This window comes from Bactrocera tryoni, chromosome 3 (assembly GCF_016617805.1).
Source record: "Bactrocera tryoni isolate S06 chromosome 3, CSIRO_BtryS06_freeze2, whole genome shotgun sequence".
NCBI classification, from domain to species: Eukaryota; Metazoa; Arthropoda; class Insecta; order Diptera; family Tephritidae; genus Bactrocera; species Bactrocera tryoni.
In genome coordinates, this window is record NC_052501.1 from 85,708,630 (window position 1) to 85,731,544 (window position 22,915).

At 37.0% G+C, this 22,915-nt stretch overlaps 3 protein-coding genes across 3 annotated transcripts in view; 1 reads left to right on the forward strand and 2 right to left on the reverse strand.

Annotated features, from left to right (window-relative positions):
* Positions 1–1,105: 1,105 nt before the first annotated feature.
* LOC120770804 lies at positions 1,106–1,924 on the reverse strand. Its single transcript, XM_040098382.1, has 4 exons — positions 1,862–1,924; positions 1,632–1,784; positions 1,392–1,559; positions 1,106–1,312 (listed from the first exon to the last, which is right to left on the reverse strand). Exons 1-4 carry the CDS (start codon positions 1,922–1,924, stop codon positions 1,106–1,108), a joined length of 591 nt encoding a protein of 196 aa, XP_039954316.1.
* A 1,322-nt stretch (positions 1,925–3,246) lies between these two features.
* Positions 3,247–22,201, reverse strand: LOC120770805. The gene is made up of 4 exons (XM_040098383.1): positions 22,135–22,201; positions 3,757–3,909; positions 3,530–3,697; positions 3,247–3,468 (listed from the first exon to the last, which is right to left on the reverse strand). Exons 1-4 carry the CDS (start codon positions 22,165–22,167, stop codon positions 3,247–3,249), a joined length of 576 nt encoding a protein of 191 aa, XP_039954317.1. The 5' UTR covers positions 22,168–22,201.
* LOC120770852 overlaps positions 22,120–22,915 on the forward strand; it is a 29,780-nt gene continuing 28,984 nt past the window's right edge. The window contains exon 1 of the mRNA XM_040098456.1: positions 22,120–22,389. Coding sequence (XP_039954390.1) covers positions 22,196–22,389 — 194 coding nt within the window. The 5' untranslated portion in view covers positions 22,120–22,195. The remainder of the gene's footprint in view (positions 22,390–22,915) is intronic.

The following is a 22,915-nucleotide window of genomic DNA, read 5'->3' on the forward strand; positions in this document are numbered from 1 at the left end:
ATTCGATTTAATTAAAGGTTGTCAGTGAGGAAGAGAAACAATGTGCGGCGAGTAGGCGAGAATATATTGACGGTGAAGGAGTTGAAATGTATAAACGTAGCAAGATATATGTATGAATATTTGCATACTTATTATATACTTATGAACATCTGTATGTTAAGCCGAGCTTCAGTGCTACGCTACCTACGACCAAATTCAATCACTGAAGTTGAGTCTCTATGAAATAATTATGGCGCAAACTGTTTACTAATTATAGTTTTTGGGTAAATCGATAATGCTCTATAGACTTCGTTACATCTCAACATACATATGTATATACATATCTATGTCTTTATGTTTACGACCAACGGCAGTATCTTGCATGTTTAGGTCAAATTATTCGGCCGCTTTGATGTGCAGTTCGTTCGGATGGTCGCACGCAGCACAATTGCAGAGAGGAAGTGAAACGCTCCAGCATGCAAACCTAGCGCATCCTTCGGCAAGACTCTGGCACCACTAGCGAACAGCAGCGCTGCACACGATCGGCAGTTAGCAGCACTCGTCTCACACTTCGCCCACCGCCCAATTGTGTGTGTCGGCAGCCGCCACCGGCTGGGACTGTCAGCGACTCGTTATTGCTGTTGTTGCTGGTGTTTTTGTCATGTACTGCTTTTGGCAGTTGTTGGCAATTGTTGTTGTCGATTAACATCACAGCCGGCAATTACGCGTATTAGCTGGAATTTCAATTTTGCCTTGTTTCGTCGACGGCTGTGGCACTTAACGTTGCCGTTTGCTGTTTCTAATGACGCTTGATTATTCGCTTGTCGGCTGTTGTGTGCAATTTGTCGGCGCTGTCGTTGTTGTTGTTGCTGTCTGTAGTGCCACAACTATTAAGTATATAGTTGATAAATGTGAAATCTAAAGACTAAACTTTTCAACCCACATAGCTGTCATTTCGGTAGTTGGAAGTGGCAGCTGACCGATTTTGGTAAAAATATGCGCTGAAGAATATGCCGGATTTTTACAAACACGCAATTAAATATAATAATACTAAACAACCGTTAGATCTGGTCAATTTACTATCATTTCTTAATACATTTCCGTTAAAAGTAGCAAAACAAAACTCTTATGGTGTATGTAGGGTCTTCGGAAACCATTCCAATTTGCGGCGACTTTCCCAGTCATCCAATTCTTTGAAGCCAAACCACACGAGTAATTGGAAAATCATGGCGTTTGAGGTATAAAAGACAAATTTAATGAGGTAGTCACCGGTGGGTAGCGGCAACATCAAATTGTTGTGAAACGGTCTGAAGCGCTCGACTATGAATTCTCCCTGAAAGAATAGTGAAAACATACATATTAAAGCGAGAGCTTTAACTCCACCGCCACTTTATTTATTTATTTCTACCGACATCATAAGGACACGTGTGGTTGGCATTCGTGTAATTCGCCAGCAGTTTGAATAATATGTCGAAATATACAGCATTTTTCCGTGTCTTCAAAAACTCGCAAGCATCGAAGGTTTTGTTGATAAAGAAGGGCTGATACGAGGTGTACTTGCGCAGCAGTTCCACATGCAACTGAAAGCATAAATAGTAGAAAGCATAAAGTATTTTTGATGGTATGGTAAATTATTTTTCACATGGACTTACATCGCAATTGTCAACTGGTCTTTGTAACTGCACGCGAATGGTCGCCTCGGTAACGTCTCGTTTTACCGCCTTCAGGCGACACACATTCAGCCGTAGTAAGGTTTTATCGATAGGTTTACATTCCATTTTGGTCATTTTGAAGAAAGCTGCATGCTTTATAAATTGTTGTTGTTGAGCAGTAATTAAAATGTTAAAACAATTAATATTAACCAAGAAATATTTTCACTTACACTGTGGTAGAAAAATGCCTGCATAACTAAAATTACTAGAAGTTTGCGACTCATGCTCGTCATGGTTGTCCCTCCTCTACAGAAAAATCGTGAATAATATGGTATGCTTGAGCAACCAAAACAGCATGAAATTAACGAGCTTTTAATAGTATCGCAATTTATTGAAAAATAACTTGAAATATTAAATTATTGACAATAAATAAATACCCTCAGCCAATCAATCAATTAAAATGCAAAAATATAACGATGAAGTACAGTGTTTCGGAAGGCTCTCAACAATTTTTAAGCCACCTTTGAATAGCTATTGAGTTTATGATAAGCTTTTCCGTGTTTTCGGTATTTTAAATTACTTGTGGAATGATAATATCCTCCACATAGTGGCTGCCCTTATTGGCCGCGTTTATTTCTACTTTTCCTTGCGTGTTGGGAGGTATACGGTAGATATCCGAATAAATGTTTGCTTTGAGCGCGTCAATGGTCTGGAAATAGCTCGCGTATACTGCGTCGTACTCGCGATTTGGCTCCCACGTCACTGTTGTCAGTCATAACTTCGATGTCCCTTGAAGTAGATAATTTCGTCTATCTTGGAACCAGTATTGACACCAATAACCAATGCCAGTCTCAAGAACCAACGCAGAATAACTCTTGACAACAGGTGCTACTTCGGACTTAGTAGGCAGTTGAGAAGTAAAGTCCTCTCTCGACGAACAAAAGCCAAACTCTATAAGTCACTCATTATTCCCCTCCTGCTATATGGTGCAGAGGCATGGACGATAATAACATCTGATGGGTCGACGTTACGAGTTTTCGACAGAAAGGTTCTGTGTAGATTTATGGTCATTGACAACGGCGAATATCGCATTCAATGAAACAATGAGTTGTAAGTATAAGATATATGACGACATTGATATAGTTCAGCGAATTAAGAGACAGCGGCTACGCTGGCTAAGTCAGGTCACCAGAATGGATAAAAACGCTCCAGCTCTGAAATTATTCGACGCACTAACCGCCGGGGGAAGATGTTATTAGACCGTACGATTATTATTTGTTCGATGGCACTTGATCTGGCTCAGTAGCTGTTCCACTCACAAGACGACAGCGAAAATGGTGTGATTCTTGGTTAGCATTACAAGAATAACAGGTTCACCGCAATGGCATTCGAACTTTGCCAGAAAAATGGAAAAAGTTGTTAGTTGCGATGTGCAAAACTTCGAGCAATTCATTTGTAACCATTTCCTTACAATACAAATATAATTTCATAAAAAAAAAAAACGCGATAACTTTGTTGCCCAACTAATAATGCTCATATAAAGAATTATTTATTGGATACATATTTCAATTTTTATTTCAATTCAATTCTCATAATATACTCGAATTTTCATTTCTCAAAGCAATTTAGCATGAAAATTTGTTTTCAAACTTTTGGGGGAGACACCTTCTTTGCCAACTTCCCATCTTTCCAATTCTTTGAAGCCAAACCATACATATAAATGGGCCATCAAAATATTGGAGGTATAAAACCCAAACTTAATGAGGTAGTCACCGCTGGGAATGGGTAAAATCAAATTATTATGTGACGGCCTGAAGCGCTCGAGGATGAATTCTCCCTGCAAAGAGAAGAGCAACTAGAAACTTAAAAACACGTGGTGAGAACCCTTCAAATACCACCTCATACGGACACGAGTGATTCACATTCGAATACTTCTCGATCAATTTGTAGAGTATGTTTAAGTACAGAGCATTTTGACCTTTACGCTGAAATTCGCAGACATCAAAGGTGCGATTGATGAAAAATGGCTGGTAGGTATTGTATTTACGTAGAAGTTCAATGTGCAACTTTAAAGATGAAAAAATATAACCAATGTTCATTTTAAGAAAAGAAATTGATCACATACATTGAAATTTTCCACAGTTTTTAGAATTTGAAAGCGAATGCTGGCCTCAACAGTATCGCGTTTGACTGCTTTCAAGCGGCACACCTTCTCGCGCAAGTACTCATTATTCACGTCCCTGCACTCCATATTCGACATTTTGAAAAAAGCTCCATGCTACAGCAAAAGAAAGCGCATGATTATATAACTGTGAAATTATTTACTTAAGCTAGGTGAAACACAACACTCGGTCACGAAAGTTATGCCTGAAAACACGATTCTAAATATAAATATATTTACATTTTTCTTAAGAAACCCTTGCAATATTAGAAACCAAAAAAATATCCGGTTTACGTTAACCATGATTTCGATGCCTGATTGGGGAGGTCTCACTGAATGAACTTAAAGTTAGGAAAGCGAAATTTTCAATATGTAAATCGCAGCACAATCTCTTCCACGCAATGCCATTGACAATATTTACTATCATGATACGGATACACAACAGCAAATATTGAGAATTGAAAATATAAATTAGTTAATGAATTTTTAATGGATTTAATCTTGGACCCTTGTGTTTATTGTAATTTTAATACAATTAACTGTATTCGAAGTCTAATTAGAAATAGAGCTAGTTCAGTGCTAATAAACTTGTAAAAAATCTATTTTTAAAAACAAAAGTTCGGTCATTAAATAACAATTAGTTAAACTGCATTCAAGCTGAAGGTGCATGAGCTAAAAAATAGTAATAAATAACAGAATTGGAAAAACTGTCACTTGATGTTCTCGCCTAAAAGAGAAACGATTCATTGGCACTCATGTACTTCCCTACCAATTTATACAAGATCCTTAAGGCCCATTTTCATAAAACTCTCTCGCTCCTCCTCCTCCTCCCTTTGCGTGACAGTTCATACTGAATGAACAAAGCGCAGAAAACATAGGGTATGCCACAATTAATGCTTTGCTTTTAGTCTCTTTCTCTAATAAAAATTGCGACTATAACACACATACAGTTGAATAATGTTACCAAGACTTCTTATGGTCACAAGGCAACGGATAATCCTCAGCTTACAAGACTTGTCTGAGCTGTGGAACTGCTGTGGTAGCTGACAGTCCAGACAATAAATCAGCATCTTTAATTCGGTGTTGAAATTATTTGTGTGAGCGTGCATTGTGTGCATACGCATGGTTGTATGTGTATTTTACACCTGACCACTGTCCGGGGCTGACGCTGTGGAATGCCTTAAGGCATGTATGATTTATTTATTCGACTTTGTGCTCACTATTCTGTTTGTACGCTTTTGTGTGCGCGTTTTTGATCCGAATATTTGTTGTGATGATTTTAATAGCTCTTGACAAGTTCAACATTGTTATACCCTAAATGGGGCATACAAAGTTTGTTACGAAGTTTGTAATATTCAGACGTAAACGCCCGAGGCCCTATAAAATATATATAATTGATCAGCATGACGAGCTGAATCGATTTAGCCATGTCCGCCTGTTTGCCCGTATGTCTATATACTCTCAGTTTTTGAGATATCGATGTTAAATTTTGCACCTGTCCTCATTTGTCGGAACCGTGAATATCGGACCACAATAGCACAGTAGTAGTTGCTATACAAGCTAACTCCGATCTTTCAAGTGCTAGTATGGTAAACCTTTTTATTTGACGAGATATCTTTACGAAATTTTATAAAGGCCGAATTTATTTGTCTTCGAAGAAATTGTTCAGATTGAAGTCGCGGCGGGAAAGTCACCAGTTACCGACGTACTGGCCAGGTACGCTGCCTGCTTTTCTTTTATAGAGCCGGCTAACAACCAGCTTCCCGCGAGATTACGAGTACATTATGACTGTTAAATCACATCGAATCGCGGCGTAAGCCCAAACATTGGCCAGGCACCGTGCCTGCTTTTCTTATATAGAGTCAGCTTGCAGCCAGCTACCCGTGAGCTCACCTTAGGACTTCTAAATCACAACAACAAGAAATGATATTTTAACAAAATTAATATCATTTATAGCCTTTTATACGATAAGAAATAAACATGTGAAGGGTATTATAGCTTCGTTGCAGATGAAGCTACCTTTTTGCTTGTTTTCTGGCGTTGTGGGCTTGCACTTCCGATAATACACATTTAACCATTAGAAGTTCACTTTTCAATGGGCGTAAGCGTTAGGAACTTTATGAAGTGGATTTAAGCGGCTTAGTAGCGTTAAAGTTGGTGAAAGTTGTTTAGTTTACGCTGAAAAACTAAGTTCAACTTAGCATTGTGACCCGCAAAATAAATTGCGTGGGCCAATGATTATGTTAAAAAGAAGTTTAACAGCGCTGTTAACTGTATTGTTAGCCGATTGGAGAGTTTATTATGCATAGTTATTCAGACAGAATTACTGTTGTTATTAAAATAGCAAAATTTACTATTTAGTGAGCTCTAAAAATATTGAAAATTGCATATGTTATATTGGGTAGTCGAAAAAGCCTTTTCGCATTTTTAATTAAACTTCAACTTATTTATATATTTAGTAACAAACGCGTTAATTTTTTGCGCCTTATTTAAATTGAAGCGAGTCTGGTTGTCAACACCAGCGAAAACGTATAAAAAGCGCAAAAACTAAATGCGCAAAAAATAGTAAAAATTCTAGCCGCTCGCTTATGCAAATGCGCACATAAAAAATTATAAATATTGATATTAGCGAATGGCAATATTCCAAAGTCATTGAATAGTTCTCGCTGAAAATGGTGTATGCCACACCAAAAGTGACCCAACCAGCCGACTCGTCAGACCGCCTGTACGAACGAGGCGAGCTTTGAAAACTGACAAGTCGCGTCGTGGGATGATGTAACAGATTTGGAATGTTTTTTTTTGTTCTTGTGTACAGGCAGCCAGCGAGCTGGACAGGTGCGCAGCTGAAAAAACGCGCAGGCGTTGCAATAAATTAAGCAAATTAAAAGTGCGGCATTTGCAAAATTGTTATTTCTGCTAGCAAAATTGAAGTTTTGTTGCGCGTACTGATGGCCATAAAATTTTGACTGCTAAAAGTTGTTGGCAAAGAATTTAAATGAATTTGTTGCGTTTTGTTTTCAATGAACAAGTGCGAAGAATATTTCCTATTGTCTTAATTTCAACAAAGTGCTGCTAAATAGATGCCACGAATGCTTGGAATGTGTGCCTTAAACCGGGCTTCAAACAAGCCGAACTATTTTGATTAAAGTCGGCCGCACAAGTGTGAAGCTGCCAAGGCTTAGGTAAAATTCACGAAAAGCTATGCAAGCGATTTGATTGTGAGACGCAACGAAAAAATTACAAAAAAAAGATTACAAACGTGTAAATGGCACAACAACAGCGACAACGCGTCAATGTCGCATTGGTCAACTGTCAAAGGCATGCGGTCAAGCGGCAAGCGCAGCCGCAGCCGCACAAACACAAAAAACTGGTTGGATTTGGGCGCGCGAGGGATTATGCGCCGGCGCTTTATGCTGGAGGTAGGCAATCCGTTAAGGTTTTTTGTTGGACACAACGCCGCTGTATGTACATAAATGTTTAAACTCCATAAAAAACTTTGTAAGAAAAATAAAATTTGACAGTTATTGAAGCGCGTCATTTATCATCTAAGAATTGGGCAACTGCTGCAAACATAGTTGCTAATCAGTAATAATTACTATAATCGCATTGGCATGTCATTATGAAGCAACACAGTAAAAATAAACTCAAACTTTTCTACCAGGTTCCCTCCAATCAATTAGCTGCGAGCAATCAATTAACCACTCGAATGTTCTGCAAAAAGTTTATGGAAGTGGGAACTTAATTGTTTCTTCATTTTTCCTTTTTCCATACAAAAGTAAATGACCCAAGCAATGGGCGCACGGGCAGCATGATTGGTGGCTTACAATTTTTTCTTTGTAAATTATTTTTTTTTGCGTTAAAAGTCATTAATCTAATGAGAATTATCATCCAAGTAAAGATCGCTGAGCGAAAAAAACTCATGTGAGAAAAATGCTAATACGAGGGTTGGCTTTTTCATTTCGGGATTAGAGCATAAAAGCAAATATTAAGCAGCAAAAATTGCTTTATTGGTATTCAAAATATTCTGCATTAATATTCTCCATACCTTAAAATGCGGTTGAACCACTACTCACAGCAGATTTGCCACTCTCCAAAATATGTGTGCTGGACACATGAACCGCCTCTTCAGGTTTATTTCATAATTTATTTTTTTCGTAAAGGAATAAAAATAAGTCATACGGTGCCTAGCCAGGACTATACGGAGGATGACTCAACAAATCGATGTTTTTATTGGTCAAAATTGCATTTCTTTCATCACCTCTAACGATGCAATAGATGTATTGTGAAGCACCACTCTATTGATTAATCGAGACCTCCTTTTATTGAGCAATTGACAAATTGTGTGTGCTCCAGCGTGAAAAATTTTTTTTGCAGTCAAATGTTTATGCAATACCGGTCCTACAAATGCCAGTAGTTGTCTCAGTCATAAGACAACCTTACACTATCAGTTAGCTCAGAGCATCAATGGTTTCCGGAACAACAATTAATTTTGGACGAATTTCACGACATCTGATCTTCTTCTTCTTTAGTGGCGTAGACCAGAGCGAAAGCGGTCTCTTGTTTTTGCTATGTGGCGCCAATTGGAGATTCCTTTGCGCATCCAGGTCCTTCTCCCCCTGGGCTTTCCAACGGAGTGGTGGGCTTTATCTTCCTCAGCTTCACCCGGCGAGTACTGAGTGTTTTCGTCCATTCGGACGAGATGACCTAGCCAGCGTAACCGCTGTCATTTAATCCCTGAACTGTATATAAATGTCGTCGTATACCTCATACAGCTCATCGTTCCATCGAATGCGGTATTCGACCTGACTAATGCGCCAAGGATCACAAATCTTTCGCAGAACATTTCTCTTGAAAACTCGTTACGTCGACTCATCAGATGCTGTCATCGTTCATGTCTCAGCACCATAACCTCGGGAATAATGAGTAACTTATATAGTTTGGTTTTTGCTCATCGAGAGAGACTTTACTTCTTCTTCTCTTCTTCGTGATCTACAACCTCATTCACCATACTATCGAAAAACACTGGTTCTTGAAAGAGCTTTATCGCTAAAAATGGAATTAAAGGAATACTATGTACACTATTCTAGAGTTAATTCACGTCGAAAGTTGTAAAAGATAATCGGTAGAAACTGCTCGGGACTTAATTCTATTTTTCGGCAGAGAAGAATATTTTAAGTTACTGTAAACAATACGAATAGCGCTCGTATGTCAAAACGTTCTGAGTATCTATAACAACGAAAGTGTCAAATCTTTCGATACAGTTGCGAGTTGCCAGCTTGCAACACTAGGCTTGCCAAATCACGAAATGTAAAAGGCAACCTACGTAGAGTTAGTCCATTAAGAGTTTAGCTGCTCGGAATATTATTAGTGCCAGTTTTTATAAAAAAGATTTCTCAAATGTATTGAAAGATGATTAAAACAGTAAAAAAATCGGCAACAATTTCAGCGCTAATAAACCAGAAGATTGCTGTAAAACAATCGGATTGATGAACGAGCCAACAAATACAATTAAGCGATAAAAAAAAGTTTGAGAAATGAGCGGAAATCGGATAGTTTATTATTGTTTTTTTGCAATGTTTGTTCGGCAAAGCTTAGCTCATTTTTGTATTTGGCCAAGCGACGGCACAAATATTTGAACTTTTGGGCCTTACCTATTTGGAATTCGTCAAAATTCATTTGTTTGTCAGTGCTCAAGCTTAGCTTGGCTACAATTGGCACTATGTAGCGTAATTGCAATTCAAAGCATAGCTATTTAGTTTTGCGTACGTGTCTAAAATGTTTAGCATTTGAATGAGTTTCGCATAATAACAATATGAAGTTGGTGCGCATGCGCTTAGGCTGGGTTTTACAAAGCATGCGTTTACATAGACATACATAACCTGACTTATGTACACGAAGTTACATATTGTTGAAATTAAGGTTGTAAAAATATATTTCTAAAAATGATCGGGTTTTTGTTTTCATTATGGTAATCAAGCTTTTCGTGCGATTTGCGTTCATGAAGGCCATGCGATGGTAGAAGAAAACGTTGACTTTCGTGGCAAGCTTGATCATTTAGCACCAATTCAGCGAAGGCACTTCATTTACAATTCAAAACGAAATATTTCCCAGCTCGTCTTTTCATTGCTCTATTGTCAGTTCTGTCGAAAAAGAAGCGTCCATCAAATAAACATTAGACATTTCACTTAAGAACTCATCTCCATGGCTATGCTAATTTATGCAGTTTGCTGTTTCCTTCATTTTATTTTCGGGAAAACGCAAGTAATGGTCATTACCGCGCCACTTAAGTACTCATTAAAAACCTCTCATCTTATATTTACTGTTAGCACATCACGCGATTTAAGATCCCTCGACGATCAGTCGTTGCCACAATTGAATGCGTAACGCGTTGCTTGCCGTGTGAAATACCCGTAAGTATGTACATACATATGTAAGTGGTGCGTCATGTACCGTTTTGTGGACAAGCGAACACCAAAAGGCGTTTAAATTCACGCAACTGTGCTTTAGCGTAATCGCATTGCGTTTACGAGCGTAGCGGAGCCCAGCGAGATCGCATGCGAGTCACTGCCGCCAAAATGCTATAACCAATGCCATTAAGTGAAATATAGTCATAGTGGAAGAAGCTTAATAAGTCACGGCAGCTGCTCAAGCCGTTGGTAATAAAAAGTGTGTTGGAGCAGTAAAATCGGATATGTTCTACAATTTGCGTGATGGAAAAGATCGTTAGCCAGTTGAAGAAACTGTCTAGTTAATGGCATGGTAATCAGCAAATTGCATTAGACCAACATGCAGGGTTGCCTTCGCTGTCAGCGGGTATTATTACATGGCATTGAAATGCGCTGAAAAGCGGTAAATCTGGATCTTGAGCTGACCGTAATTAAAAGTATGTTAATGGAAATATTATCTAAAAAGATCTATGCACATTTCTAGTTTTGGTGAATAAAACAATGTATGCAATTGTAGTTTTGCTGAATAACAATTTATGCTCATTTTCAGCCATTTTAAAATAAATTTTAATCGCTTTTTATCATGAATCGAATATCGCTATTTGTATCGAGATTTTTTTCTTTTTAAAGTCAGTCAGTCGTCTTGACTACTATGAGCTACTTTAAGTTAAGTAAAGCTGCTGAATTGTTGCTTGCTTGCAAACTGTGTATGCTTTTGTCCCCTTATCGCACCATCAGCAATTGTCTAACTACATACATAGCTATGCCGTCTATCAACTCTGTTAAATGCCAGCAGTAACCCATTAAGAGATGCATTTGAACCGATAGCTTTTAACGCAAATTCAATGCTGATTTTTACGATTAACTGATTTCTTAATTCGTATGTGAATGTGTTCTAATGATGCTTAATGTAAGGTGTTGCTTATAAATTTACATACTTGGTGTAAAATTTTAGCTTTCTTGGCTAAATTTCATATCGATGCTGCTCGATCTTTAATGTCAACAACAAGCTTACAATATAATTCGCCTTATAAGCTAATTCAGCGCAAGAAATGTGTAAGCAAGTTGTATTAGATGTTAAGATAAAACTAAATATAATACGCTTACAAAAATTTAATTAATTAAGTACAGTTAGAAATATTTTATTTATGCGCATATAGTGAGTTTAGCAGCGCTTACAATTTATAAGCTGATTCAGCTCAAAAAATGTCTTATTAAGTACCGAATATTATTGCGCTTACAAAAATCGAATTAACTAAATACAGTTAGAAATATGTTATTTAATTATATTATAATACTGAATTTAACAGCGCTTAAAATTTTTATTTCACTTTTTAAGCTAATTCAGCGCAAGAAATGTATAAGCTTGATGTATTAGATGTTAAGATAAAACTAAATATAATACGCTTACAAAAACTTAATTAATTAAGTACAGTTAGAAATATGTTATTTAATTATATTATAATACTGAATTTAACAGCGCTTACAATTTATTTCACTTTTTAAGCTAATTCAGCGCAAGAAATATGTAATGTAGTTTTATTAAATATTATTAAATATTAAAATAAAAAGGAAATATTACTGCGCTTACAAAATTCTTGTTAATTTAAGGCACTTTAAAATAATTTTTTATACACAAATAGTAATTTATGCGCCTATAGTGAATTCAACATCGCTTACAATTTATTTCACTTTTTAATTTAATTCAGCGCAAGAAATGTGTAAGCTAGTCTTATTAAATATTATAATAAAAAGGAAAATTACAAAATTATTTTTAGTACAGTTAAAAATATATTTTTTTACACATACATATAGTGAATTCAGCAACGCTTTTTTAAACTAAACGGTTTAACTAAGTATACCAATGTCAATGAATGTAAGCGCTTACACTTTTTTCTTAATTAAATAAAGGAGCTAATATGCTTTCTGTGATCACAAAATGATATTTGAAGTCACTGTAACATTTTCCGATGCAATTCAGCGGCTTTTCAGCACCTTTGTAAATCTAAAATCTAAATTGAACGCTTATAAATCGACTAATGCGCACCACTATGTACTTTGTTTAATAGCTCAAGTCGTCCGCTGAACACGTTTTTGCGGTGAATTTCTTTCAAAGCATTGAGTACTGATGACGCCACTTCGGTTGCTGAATACACTCATAAAACAATAAGAAACAATTTAATAACAATGCGGCGGAAATTGCGCATGCGCCCCGCATTTGTAGCACGATTAACACAGCAACCGTGTAGCGCCGCAAGGAATAAATGGGCACCATTTGTATATACCATACATACATACATCGGTAATTGCACCAAGAGTGTGAACGGCAGATCGGTGAGGGCAAACAATAGCCAGCGCTAAGATGAATTGTGGCTTTGAATAGCTGATGCCGACTCATGCAATTTACGAACGATTTCGGAGAGCATCATATACAGTAGTGACTCGTATAGCGATCCACGATCGCATTGTTGTAACAGGAATTGGAAAATCAATTGCTCGCGATCCCACTGTTCAGCGGCATGTTCGCCATATTTTTCACACCAATTACTCGCTTTGGCATTTTATTATTTTTGCACTTTAACGTCGTCAGCGCTGTCGAAATGCCGCTCCGTTGGCTACGCGTTTGCAGGCATCAAATATCCCGCTGTGTGTGCCACATAAATTCCTTAAGCCAATTGGACAATAAATTTCAAATAATTTACAACAATTTGGCAGCGAAAAAAGCAACAAATTCAAATATATCAAACATTAAAAAATGCCAGTAATGCCGTAGCCTTGATCGAATGTGTACTCCCAAGCATTAGCATATCTGCGTTTTTACTGTTTTTCGCCAGAGCGAGCGGCATGCAACAACACATCGCCTTACTTCGCCGGTGTGACAGCCAGCGGCAGCATTTGCCACATTTGTCTTATGAGCAATTTGTAGACGTTGTTTAATGCGAAATGCGCGGCAATCATGTTTAGCCATTTAAGCGCAATACGTTGGTCTGAAGTTCTCTCGCATGCAATAATATGTATTCGCATGCGATACTTTTAATTCGCATGCTATATTATTTTTTACTAAGGTGAATTTAGTTGCTGGCGAAAATTTGGCATAATTTATGTGGCGTAAGCAGTTATGTGGCATGAGTTGACATTAGCGTTGGCGTTGATCTATGGGCGAAAGTATACAAAATAGCAGAAGATGCGTTGTTGGTGTTGTTGGCATTTATCGCTGCGATTCGCTGAAGGCCTGGTGTAAAAAATGCTTAAAGCGGAAAATGCCGACATTTATATAGTCAAGGACATTAATTTCAAAGTTAAAAAAAATCATCTGAAGGCGATTTTAGTACGAATAATGAATGGCTGAATAATTCTGAAAACTATTTTAATTTTACTAAGAACTGCCGTAAAATATCTCAGCTGAATTCAGCTGGTTATAGATTATAGTACGAATAATGAATGGCTGAATAGTGCTGAATTATATTTTTGTTTGACTAAGAATAGCTGTTGGTTGTGAAAAATGTGAGCTGAATTCAGCTGATAAAATGAATAGTTGAATATTGCTGACTTATATCTCAATTTGACTAAGAACCGCTGTTTGTTGTAGAGTATGTGAGCTGAATTCAGCTGAATAAATGAATGGCTGAATAGCTTTAAATTATTTTTTGTTTTATGAAGAACGGCTGTTTGCTGTAAGATGTGAGTTAAGTTCAGCTGATTTTAGACTATAGTACGAATAATGAATGACTGAATTATATTTTTGTTTAAGTAAGAACAGAAATAAATGTGCTGAATTCTGCTTGATAAATGAATAGCCGAATAGTGCTTAATTAAATTTTTGCTTGACTAAGAACAGCTGAATAGTATCAATTTATACTTTTGTTTTTGAAAAACTACTGTTTTCTGTAAGCTGTGAGCTGAATTCAGCTGAATAAATGCTGAATGGCTGGATAGTGCTAAATTATATTTTTATTTGATGAAGAATAGTTGTTTGCTGTAAAAGATGTTAGCTGAATTAAGCTGAATACGGGATTTTTGAATAAATCTTCAAAAGTCCTCTATCTTCCGATAAAGAAAAGGCTGTAAAATGTTGCTGAAAAGCGCTCAATACAAACTTGGATTAAAAATGATCATAATGTAAGTTTGTATGGCTTTAAAAATAAACTTTCAAAAAACAAATTAATTTTTTATATAAATTGTGCTTTTAAATAAATTCTTCAACAAGTTGGCGCCAGCCATTGAGTAATTTGTTATGAAAAGTAGCTACAATTTATTAGCTTACATGCATTTCTACTTAACAAAACCCACAGCGCAACAACAAATATGCGACTTTCTGTGTACTGCAGTGTGTTGTAATTGGTTTTGTTGTTGTAGCCCTTGCGCGCATGCTAATTAATAAAATAACACGTAAGCGTACAGTTACAGCAACAATTCTATTGATTTATGAACTTTGTATGCTGAGTGCGTGTGCTGGTTGTACTCACCGTGATTGCTAACATATTGGAAATAGAGAAGCGAAACAAAAGTGCTGAGAAAACTCGAAGATTGTAAACAATTACAGACTGTCTGACTTCGAAAGTGGCAAAATACACTGCGAGAAGCACTTTGAGTTCAATTGAGAAGGAAGCTAATAGATCAAGTATATTTAGATAAAGAGCTGAGCAGAAACCCTGATCCATATTCAGATCATATTTACAGCGTTAGCTTAAGTGGAGAAGAATTGATATAATCAGCTTTTAATCAGCTGTTTTCCCGCAGTGTACTTTTTGCAATTGTTTGCTGTAGCCTTTAAGCATGACAGCCAAGTTTTCGTCATTCGCTTAATTTGCTTTCGGCGTGTTTTCTGTGCGGCGCGCAGAGGGCGAGGCAGTAGTTATTCGTTTCGATTATGAAACATTTGAAAACTGTCACAAGCTCGACAGTTGCCGCCAAACAGTCAAAATGAAAACGAACACAATAATCACAATAATGGGTAAACAAAGGATTAAATAAGTGTTGGAGGGCGTTTTACAATAAATTGTCAACAGCGCGAGTGTATGGAATACTAATGTAAGACTTGACTAGTTCGGCTTACGAGCTAATTAGTTTGGCGCACGGTTATCTTCGTTTTGATTTAATATTTTTTCTAAGCGCTGCTTATTTTCATATATCTGAATAACGCCTGCTTAAGTTCTAAAAATAACACATTACTTTACGGTTATGTTTTGGTAAATATTGAATTCGGCTCTTGTAGGTTTTTCTCACAACTCGTTGGTCTTTTTGAAACCGCAAAATTCATGTTCAAGCGCAATAAATTAACGTTTTAAATAAATTAAGCTAAAATATTTTGTATATATTATTTTTAAGCCTCATCTGCTTTAGTTTATTCTTCTATACGCTGAGCCCCAATCTCGTTCCTGTGAGGGTAATTTTAGTGGTTTTTCTACTTTGTTATCAAATAGTAATATAATACTAACAAAAACTAGTTTTGTCGAACTTTGAAAGAATTGTTGGTAATTTGAACGGATTCTTCAAATACTTACCGGTTTGTTCTGCATAAATCTAAATTAGAATCTATTTTCTATAATACTGAGTGGATTTCGAAAGATATTTTTAACATATTGAGGAAAAGACGCTCTAAAAAACTTAATTTTTGGTATCGAGAAGCTGGTTCTTAGATTAGGATTATATTAGCTTAAGTTATATTGGCCGGCTATCACGCCATACATAGACCTACTGGTCCTTAGTAATGTCAGCTGGATGTTCAGTTTAGTTTGAGGTGAAGTGTAGGCCTGTCTGTTTTTTGCGAACTTTAAGAACGACTTGATATCCACGTTTGATATTTTGTCCAGTCTTTTGAACTACGAAGCTCTTAGATACTTCAGACGAGTTCTAGATAGTGTTTGACAAAGTCATAGGAAGTGTTCCAGCGTCTCTCTCATGTCAACTTCTTTGCACTCTCTGCATGCAACGTTATCACTTATGCCCATTCGGTTTGCATATGATGCCAGTAGGTTGTGACCTGTCAAGAAGCCAACAGCCGTGCAAGAGTCCTTTCGAGAACGTGTGAGTAAGAAGCAAGTGAGTTTTTCTAAGGTATTTTTGCACATGATTTTGGCGATCCAGCATCTACTTAAGACATTTTGCCCTGATCCGCGTTAGTACTTTCCGAAATTTCGTTATATAATGTTCTTAGTGACTTCCGTATTCCTTGTACTTGTTTGATAGCCAGACAGATGCTACTTTTGGCAATATCAACAGCAGTTTCGTTTCCCGGAACTCCTTTGTGGTCTGGAACCCAGTTCCATTAGCAAGTTTTCGATCCATTTTCATCGATTTCCATCTTTTTGGTTTCTCATGTTCAGTTTTGTTTTTCAAGGGACCTTTGTACCTACTGCCAGTACCTCTTTAGCAATGGCAGAAGAAGATAGAAACCTCCTCTCCCAGTGTTATATGCAAAGCATGTTACCAGGAAGAGGTGAATGTATATGTACCTCTGTGTTATCTAGACGCCGCGTGCTCGCACCAACTAGGCCTGCTCTAGAAACTTGTCCAGTTGCCAGTCGAAATCCGCTAGGAGGATATAGCTACTAGGATTTTCGCCCGACCTTAATAAAATTTCATAAAACTATACATTCAACATGGTTCAATAACTTTTAGCGATTTGATCAGCGCCTCGCAATAATGTTTCGGACAGTATCTATATTATTGTTGATTTGAATATGAATTTCTAATGACAAAGCTTACTATAGCGTATTTATTCATTTAAAAGAACATAACTTTTGGTAATCTAGGCGAATCAAGGCTTCAAGGCTTCTGTAAATATTTCCAAAAATTGATTGCCTAATGGCTGTGTAAATACCGTAAAATCATCGAAAATTGTACTTGGCCTCAGACATTTGATCTCTCTGAACTCTATACTGAGACTGCTTGTTTGCAGCTTATCTCTGAACTATATAACAACCGTTTTATGCCACATTATTACAAGCAATGACAAATTATTATACTCTCCCTGTAAACGGCTCAAGGAGAACTAAATCGAAAACATATTTCAATTAATTTTTAATTTTTCCAATACAAGGCTGATTACATTCAACTGATAATACTTAAAGTAGAGTAAACTTTATGGAGATATGTCGCAAGAGACAAATAAAAAAGAACTGACGAACTCGAGGTGTTATAGATAAACTTTAACTTCAGTGTATTACTTATCAGGCGTGAAAAAGTTTAAAAACTTAAAGAATTTTTTTTTTATAAATATATTGAAATAATTTCACTATAGAGGAAAGTTTCCGTTCAAAAAAGTCTCTAAAAACCGCTGACAATTGTCAAATTGTCAACCTGTCAAGTGAGAACTGTCAATACGCGTGGCGGCGCGCTAAACGGCCGGCAAGCATAGATCACCTCAACGCTGATTGACAACGCTGACACTTTCGTTGTAAATGTGGGCACTTCTTCACTTCACACCATGACGCGCTCATTTATTTTATTTTTTCTTATATTTCATTTTTTCTCTCGCATTGCAAGGGAGTTGTGTGCTTGCTATCTTATCGCTTTGACACATATTTCCTTCAGCTACACTCAACAAGCACATTTATTTCACTTTATTTTCTTTTAATTTTTTGTGGCATTTTTAATGAGCTGACACCACTGTGCGTGCACAGCTTCAAACGTGCGCCGATTTAAATGTGATGTGTCGTGTTTGCCGGAATGACAGCATAGCGGGTGGAGGGAAGTACAAATGTATTTGATATGTATTTATAGACACTTGAGGTTTATGTGCTGCTATTATTATTATTGTTTTTGTTTTGGTGGTTTAACAAGCGCTGAATGAAATCAAAATTATTCTCGGAGGTGTTGTCAAATTCCTTTCGTGTGCTACACTCGCTGATTGTTGTTGTATGTTTGTATTGCCTCATTTTGATTTCTGTTTTTTTTTGTTTTGTTTCGATGATGTTTCTCAAATTGTTGACATAAAAGACAATAAATGTGAGTGTCTGTTTGGGGTTAGAAGTTGACGCTGATGATGACGACATGCTTGATAATAGCACTCGAAGTTGTTGTTGATATGTGGCGTTATTTTGAGGTGAAGAGTTTTGAAATGGTTGCTTAACAATAAAATACGCGACTCAAAACATTAAAGTTAAATTAAAGTTAGAGAAAAAGTGTTTGCGGTGCTTTAATGTTTCGACATGGATTTACATGGACCCATTTGTGTTTGCAAGTATTTACCTATCTAGCTTTGTGAGAATGTGTTTTATAAACGATCTTCTAATGGAACTGTTATTGAGTATTACCTTCGTTGCAAGAAGAAGTCGCGATATTAATTACAAATACCTAGATGGCCTTAAATTTCTTGTTATTCAATAATCAGTTATTTTAGTTTTTATGTCACACCTGGGATATGCTGGCTTTACTTGGGTATTGGCTAGTCGAAATAGTCTTTTCGTATTTCTAATTAAACTTCAACTTATTTTTTTATTTATAATGAACTTTAATGAACCAAATATGTACCATTTTGGTCGGCCATTTTTTGCCATTTTTTACCATTTTTCCGCTAGAGACATTATTCAATCAGATATTATTCCATAACTTTTCTGGTTTCTCGGCGAAAAACTGCGACACGTAATTTTGATAGGCTTTTCTTGAAACCAACTTTACCAAGGGAGTTCTGCATTGACCAAAACATATGGTAGTCCGATGGTGCAAGGTCAGGGCTAAATAGTGGTTGCATCAGCACTTCCCAGCCAAGCTCTCCCAGTTTTTGCCGAGTCATCAAAATGTGTGTGGTCTAGCGTTGTCCTAAAGGAAGACGAAGCCCTTTATGTTGATCAGTTCTGTCCGTTATTTCTGATATCTCATCAGTTCTTAACAATAAAATGTAGAATCAATCGTTCGACCAGCCTGGAGATGCTCATAGTGGATGATTCCTTTCCAATCCCACCAAACGCTCAGCATAAACTTTCGAGGCGTCAATCCCGGCTTTGTGACCATATGTTGAGCTTCACTACGCTTGGACCATGATCTTTTTCGCACATTATTGTCGCATTTTATCCACTTTTCATCTCCTGTTATCATTTGCTCCAGAAATGGTTCGATTTCATTTCGTTTCAGCAAAGAATCGCAGATGTTAATTCGGTCCATTAAATTTTTCTCTGGCAATTCATGTGGTACCCAAACAGCGAGCTTCTTTTTGTACCCAGCCTTTTTTAAATGGTTTTTTAAATGGTTTAAAAACTGTTTGATAATGAATGTTAAATTCCTTAGCGATGTCGTGCCGATATACAAAAATTTTAAAATATAACGGATTTCTTCATTTCACTCATTTTTGAACAGCTGTAACTTTTCTCCAACTTTCCCGAATTTAATATGTTTTTAGTTAAATCTTTCCAACACTATATGGTATGACACAATATGATTGGTAGCACTGGAGACATACGACTGCAACGACATCTATTGACAAAATACGAAACAAAAAAATACGAAAATACTTTTTCGACTACTCAATACAATACCTTTGAACTAGCTGAATGTTTGGATTATGGAGTACATACTGTAATTTGTGTATAACTTTTTAATTCTGACACATTTGACATTTGAAAAATACATGTAATTTCCAAATATACAGCTAGGAGATCTATGGCTGCAACCTAGGTAAAAAGTTTGAAAATCAGCAATTAAACGCGAGCTTGCAAAAGCAATTGCAGCCGCTACAGTAACGACAAATACAACTAAAACAACAACAACCAAAGAGCAGAGTGTAAATAGTATAAAAGTTATTTACAAAAAACAGCGACGTGCTTGTAGTTACATAGGCACATATGCGCTTACAAGACCACACTTGTGTATGTGTGTGTGTGCTCTTGTTGACTTTAAGCGCGAGCTTATCGGTTAACTGTCGGGTTGAAATGTATAACAATCCTACAACTAAACTAACAACAAATACGCGCACCAGCAATAAATACTCAGCACTTTGAACGTTTTATAAACACATAAATGTCTGCAGCTATATCTATATGTGTGTATAAGCACATGTATGTGTGTGTGTGTTTGAAGGCATACTCACTTTAGTATGCGCTTGGGAGTTGAGGTTGGCGCTGCGGTTGACTTTTGCGACTGTTTTTCTGCCTACAGTTTTAGCCGAGGTGTACTCTAATAGGCATTAAGTGCTGTGTTTATAATTTTTGTCGACAGCATCGCGTAAACTGAGCTTTGCGCGAGCGATTGTCGACGTTGTGAAACTGGTTTTTGGTTTGTTTGAAATCCCTGGCGAGAGCGCTGACAGAGTCACTACTGCCTTGGCTGAGCCAATAATTCTCAGCTCAGCTGTTTGGTCTAAGTTTTTGCTTCCTACTTGGCTTGCCTGCTTATAAATCAGAAAGCATTATTAATTAACGTATCATATTTACATTGCTCAACACACACCGCTCCACACACACACACGCATATGCATGTAGGTACAGCCTTACCAACATAGCTGCCTGGGCATATTTGTTTACCGCTTGGCTTTGTTGCTTGGCGCTCAGCGCTGAACGCTTTTGTTTTCAGTTTTCACAGCCTTTTTTCTGCTGACTCGGCGGTCTGCTGGCTGCTGACTGTTGACTGCTGGTGGGCTTGCGTAGTGCCAAACCGTGCGCGCGCCAGTCAGTTTGGTGGCAGCAGTGACTTCTTGCAGTTCAACGCAAACTCATTTTCGAACATCAAAGCGCTTAGACACACAGAAAAACAAAAGCAGGAAATAAAAATTAGAAGTAAGAAAAATGGCCCGCATGAAAGCTGAGCAATGCGCCGTGAAATGATGAACGTCTGGTGCAACAGGCAGCAGTAGGCAGCTTCATCAACAGCCGCGGCGCCGTTGCCCACGGCGAACTTCTAGGTAGACGCACGCTCTGTCAGTGAAGATGCGTCACTAAGGCATACGCGCAGTGCGTTAGTCAGCCGCATTACTTGATCTTTTGGCGCTTTCTTGTGCTACGCTTGCGGTGAAGTGTGCGGTATATAACACTAGCGCGCACAATTCAGTCTGATTTGAACGCATTTCGTGTGCGGTTGGTGTATTGGAAGCGGTGATCGATCGTTCGGGCGCGCGCATGGCGAAGACGCGAGTGTGTGCAAGTGGCGCTATTCGCAAACTTATGGCATAAGTGAGCACCGTTAAAGTGTTGCTTGAAGTGGTAGGGGTTGTGGCAAAAGTAAATAAATAAATATATAAATGAAACTACATTTTAAGTGAATAAAGTGCAAATTGAGTGTGGTGGAAACGTTATGGCACGTGAAGTTAAAGCAAAGCCTGCTAATATATTTTTTTGTGGAGTCTATTATATTACGAAAGTGTTTAAGTCACGCTAAGTGAGTATAAAGTGCGAGCGTAATTTAAAAAAAATAAATAATTTTTGTGATAAAGAGCACAAAAGCGCGAAGACTTGATTTGAAATTTTATAATATTTTTTTTTTTGTGAAGAAGAGCTGACATAGTTTGAGAATTTCAAAAAAAAGTATTCTAAAACATTTCTTTTAAAATTCTATAACTTTGTGCGCACAAATAACAACAAATAAAAATATTTTTTTGTTTGTTGGCAATAAAAAGTCACAATCTTTTCGCACACTCTTATCAGTTTGTTATCAGCAAATTCATTTCCTTTAAAATCCAAGTACTGTCAATGTAATTTATGACTAAAGTACAACAAACATACAAGAATGGGTAAAAAAATCATAACAATGTTTTGCAGAAAACCCCTGGTATAAAGCTTTGCCGACGTCAAGTGCGTGACGCTATGTTAAAGTTTTTCAAGAAAGCAAAAAAAAAAAAAAACGTATAAAAAAGAAAAAATTTCTTTTTCTTTGAATTAAAAAATAAAAAAAAATTTAACAAAAAAAGTAAAATAAAAAAATGAAAATATTTTAATTTTAAGCAAATATAACGGTTTTTACAAACCAAAAACTTCAGCGAATTTCTGCAAACTTTCATTTGTTAACTTTATCAACTGGCTGCCACAATGAGCCTCGCCGGCGCGAATCAATTAAATAGTGTCAGTCGTGTGTCACCGGTGATTTTATCGCCCCAGTCGTGTGACATGAGCGCAGCGCTGGCGCCGGCAGCGCACAACACAGCGCAGTGGGAACAGAATTTCGAGGCGAAAATAAAAGATTTATCGCCCAGCGAGCAGGAGGCCGTACGCCGCTTCTGGAGGTAGGCAAAAAGCAATTTTAACTCAAAAATTTTAGTAAAGGAAAGTTATTGCGTGGGTGACAATTGGAAAAATAAATAAATTAAAATAAATTTAAAAATAATAATGCAAAAGTAAGTAGTGTGTATGTACATATGTGTGCTGGCGGTGTCAATAAGCATAAAATTATTATTTTCGATTTTTTTGTTCTGACAAAGCAGCACAAGTTCAGCCAGACTTCATGTAGTTTATGCCTGTTTCAATGGGATTAAGTTGTTGTAGTAGCATATCCGTAAGCGTATTTAATTTGAAAAACACGGCTCCGCTGTCAAAACAATCAAGCCAATTAACCTTATTTCCTTAAGCCGTATTATCTTTAAGGTTGTGGTTATATTTGAAATCATGTTATCCGGCGCGATTGAAGGCTTGAGAATTTTGAGATTTGTTTTTGAATAAATAATGAAAAAATATGTTATTTTTTACTCCACACTTTTAATATTTAAACAAGAAAATGTTAACTTCGCTTGCATTGAACTATAATACCCTACA

Bases quoted from the DNA above. Each gene is read 5' to 3' on its own strand.
- LOC120770804 (XM_040098382.1), bottom strand. From the start codon at position 1,924: ATGACGAGCATGAGTCGCAAACTTCTAGTAATTTTAGTTATGCAGGCA. The intron at 1,785-1,861 runs GTAAGTGAAAAT...CAATTTATAAAG, and splicing joins AGGCATTTTTCTACCACAGT to CATGCAGCTTTCTTCAAAAT. The intron at 1,313-1,391 runs GTCGGTAGAAAT...CTATTCTTTCAG, and splicing joins ACCACACGTGTCCTTATGAT to GGAGAATTCATAGTCGAGCG.
- LOC120770805 (XM_040098383.1), bottom strand. From the start codon at position 22,167: ATGAAAGTTTGCAGAAATTCGCTGAAGTTTTTG. The intron at 3,698-3,756 runs GTATGTGATCAA...TCATCTTTAAAG, and splicing joins AAACTGTGGAAAATTTCAAT to TTGCACATTGAACTTCTACG. The intron at 3,469-3,529 runs GTGGTATTTGAA...TTCTCTTTGCAG, and splicing joins ATCACTCGTGTCCGTATGAG to GGAGAATTCATCCTCGAGCG.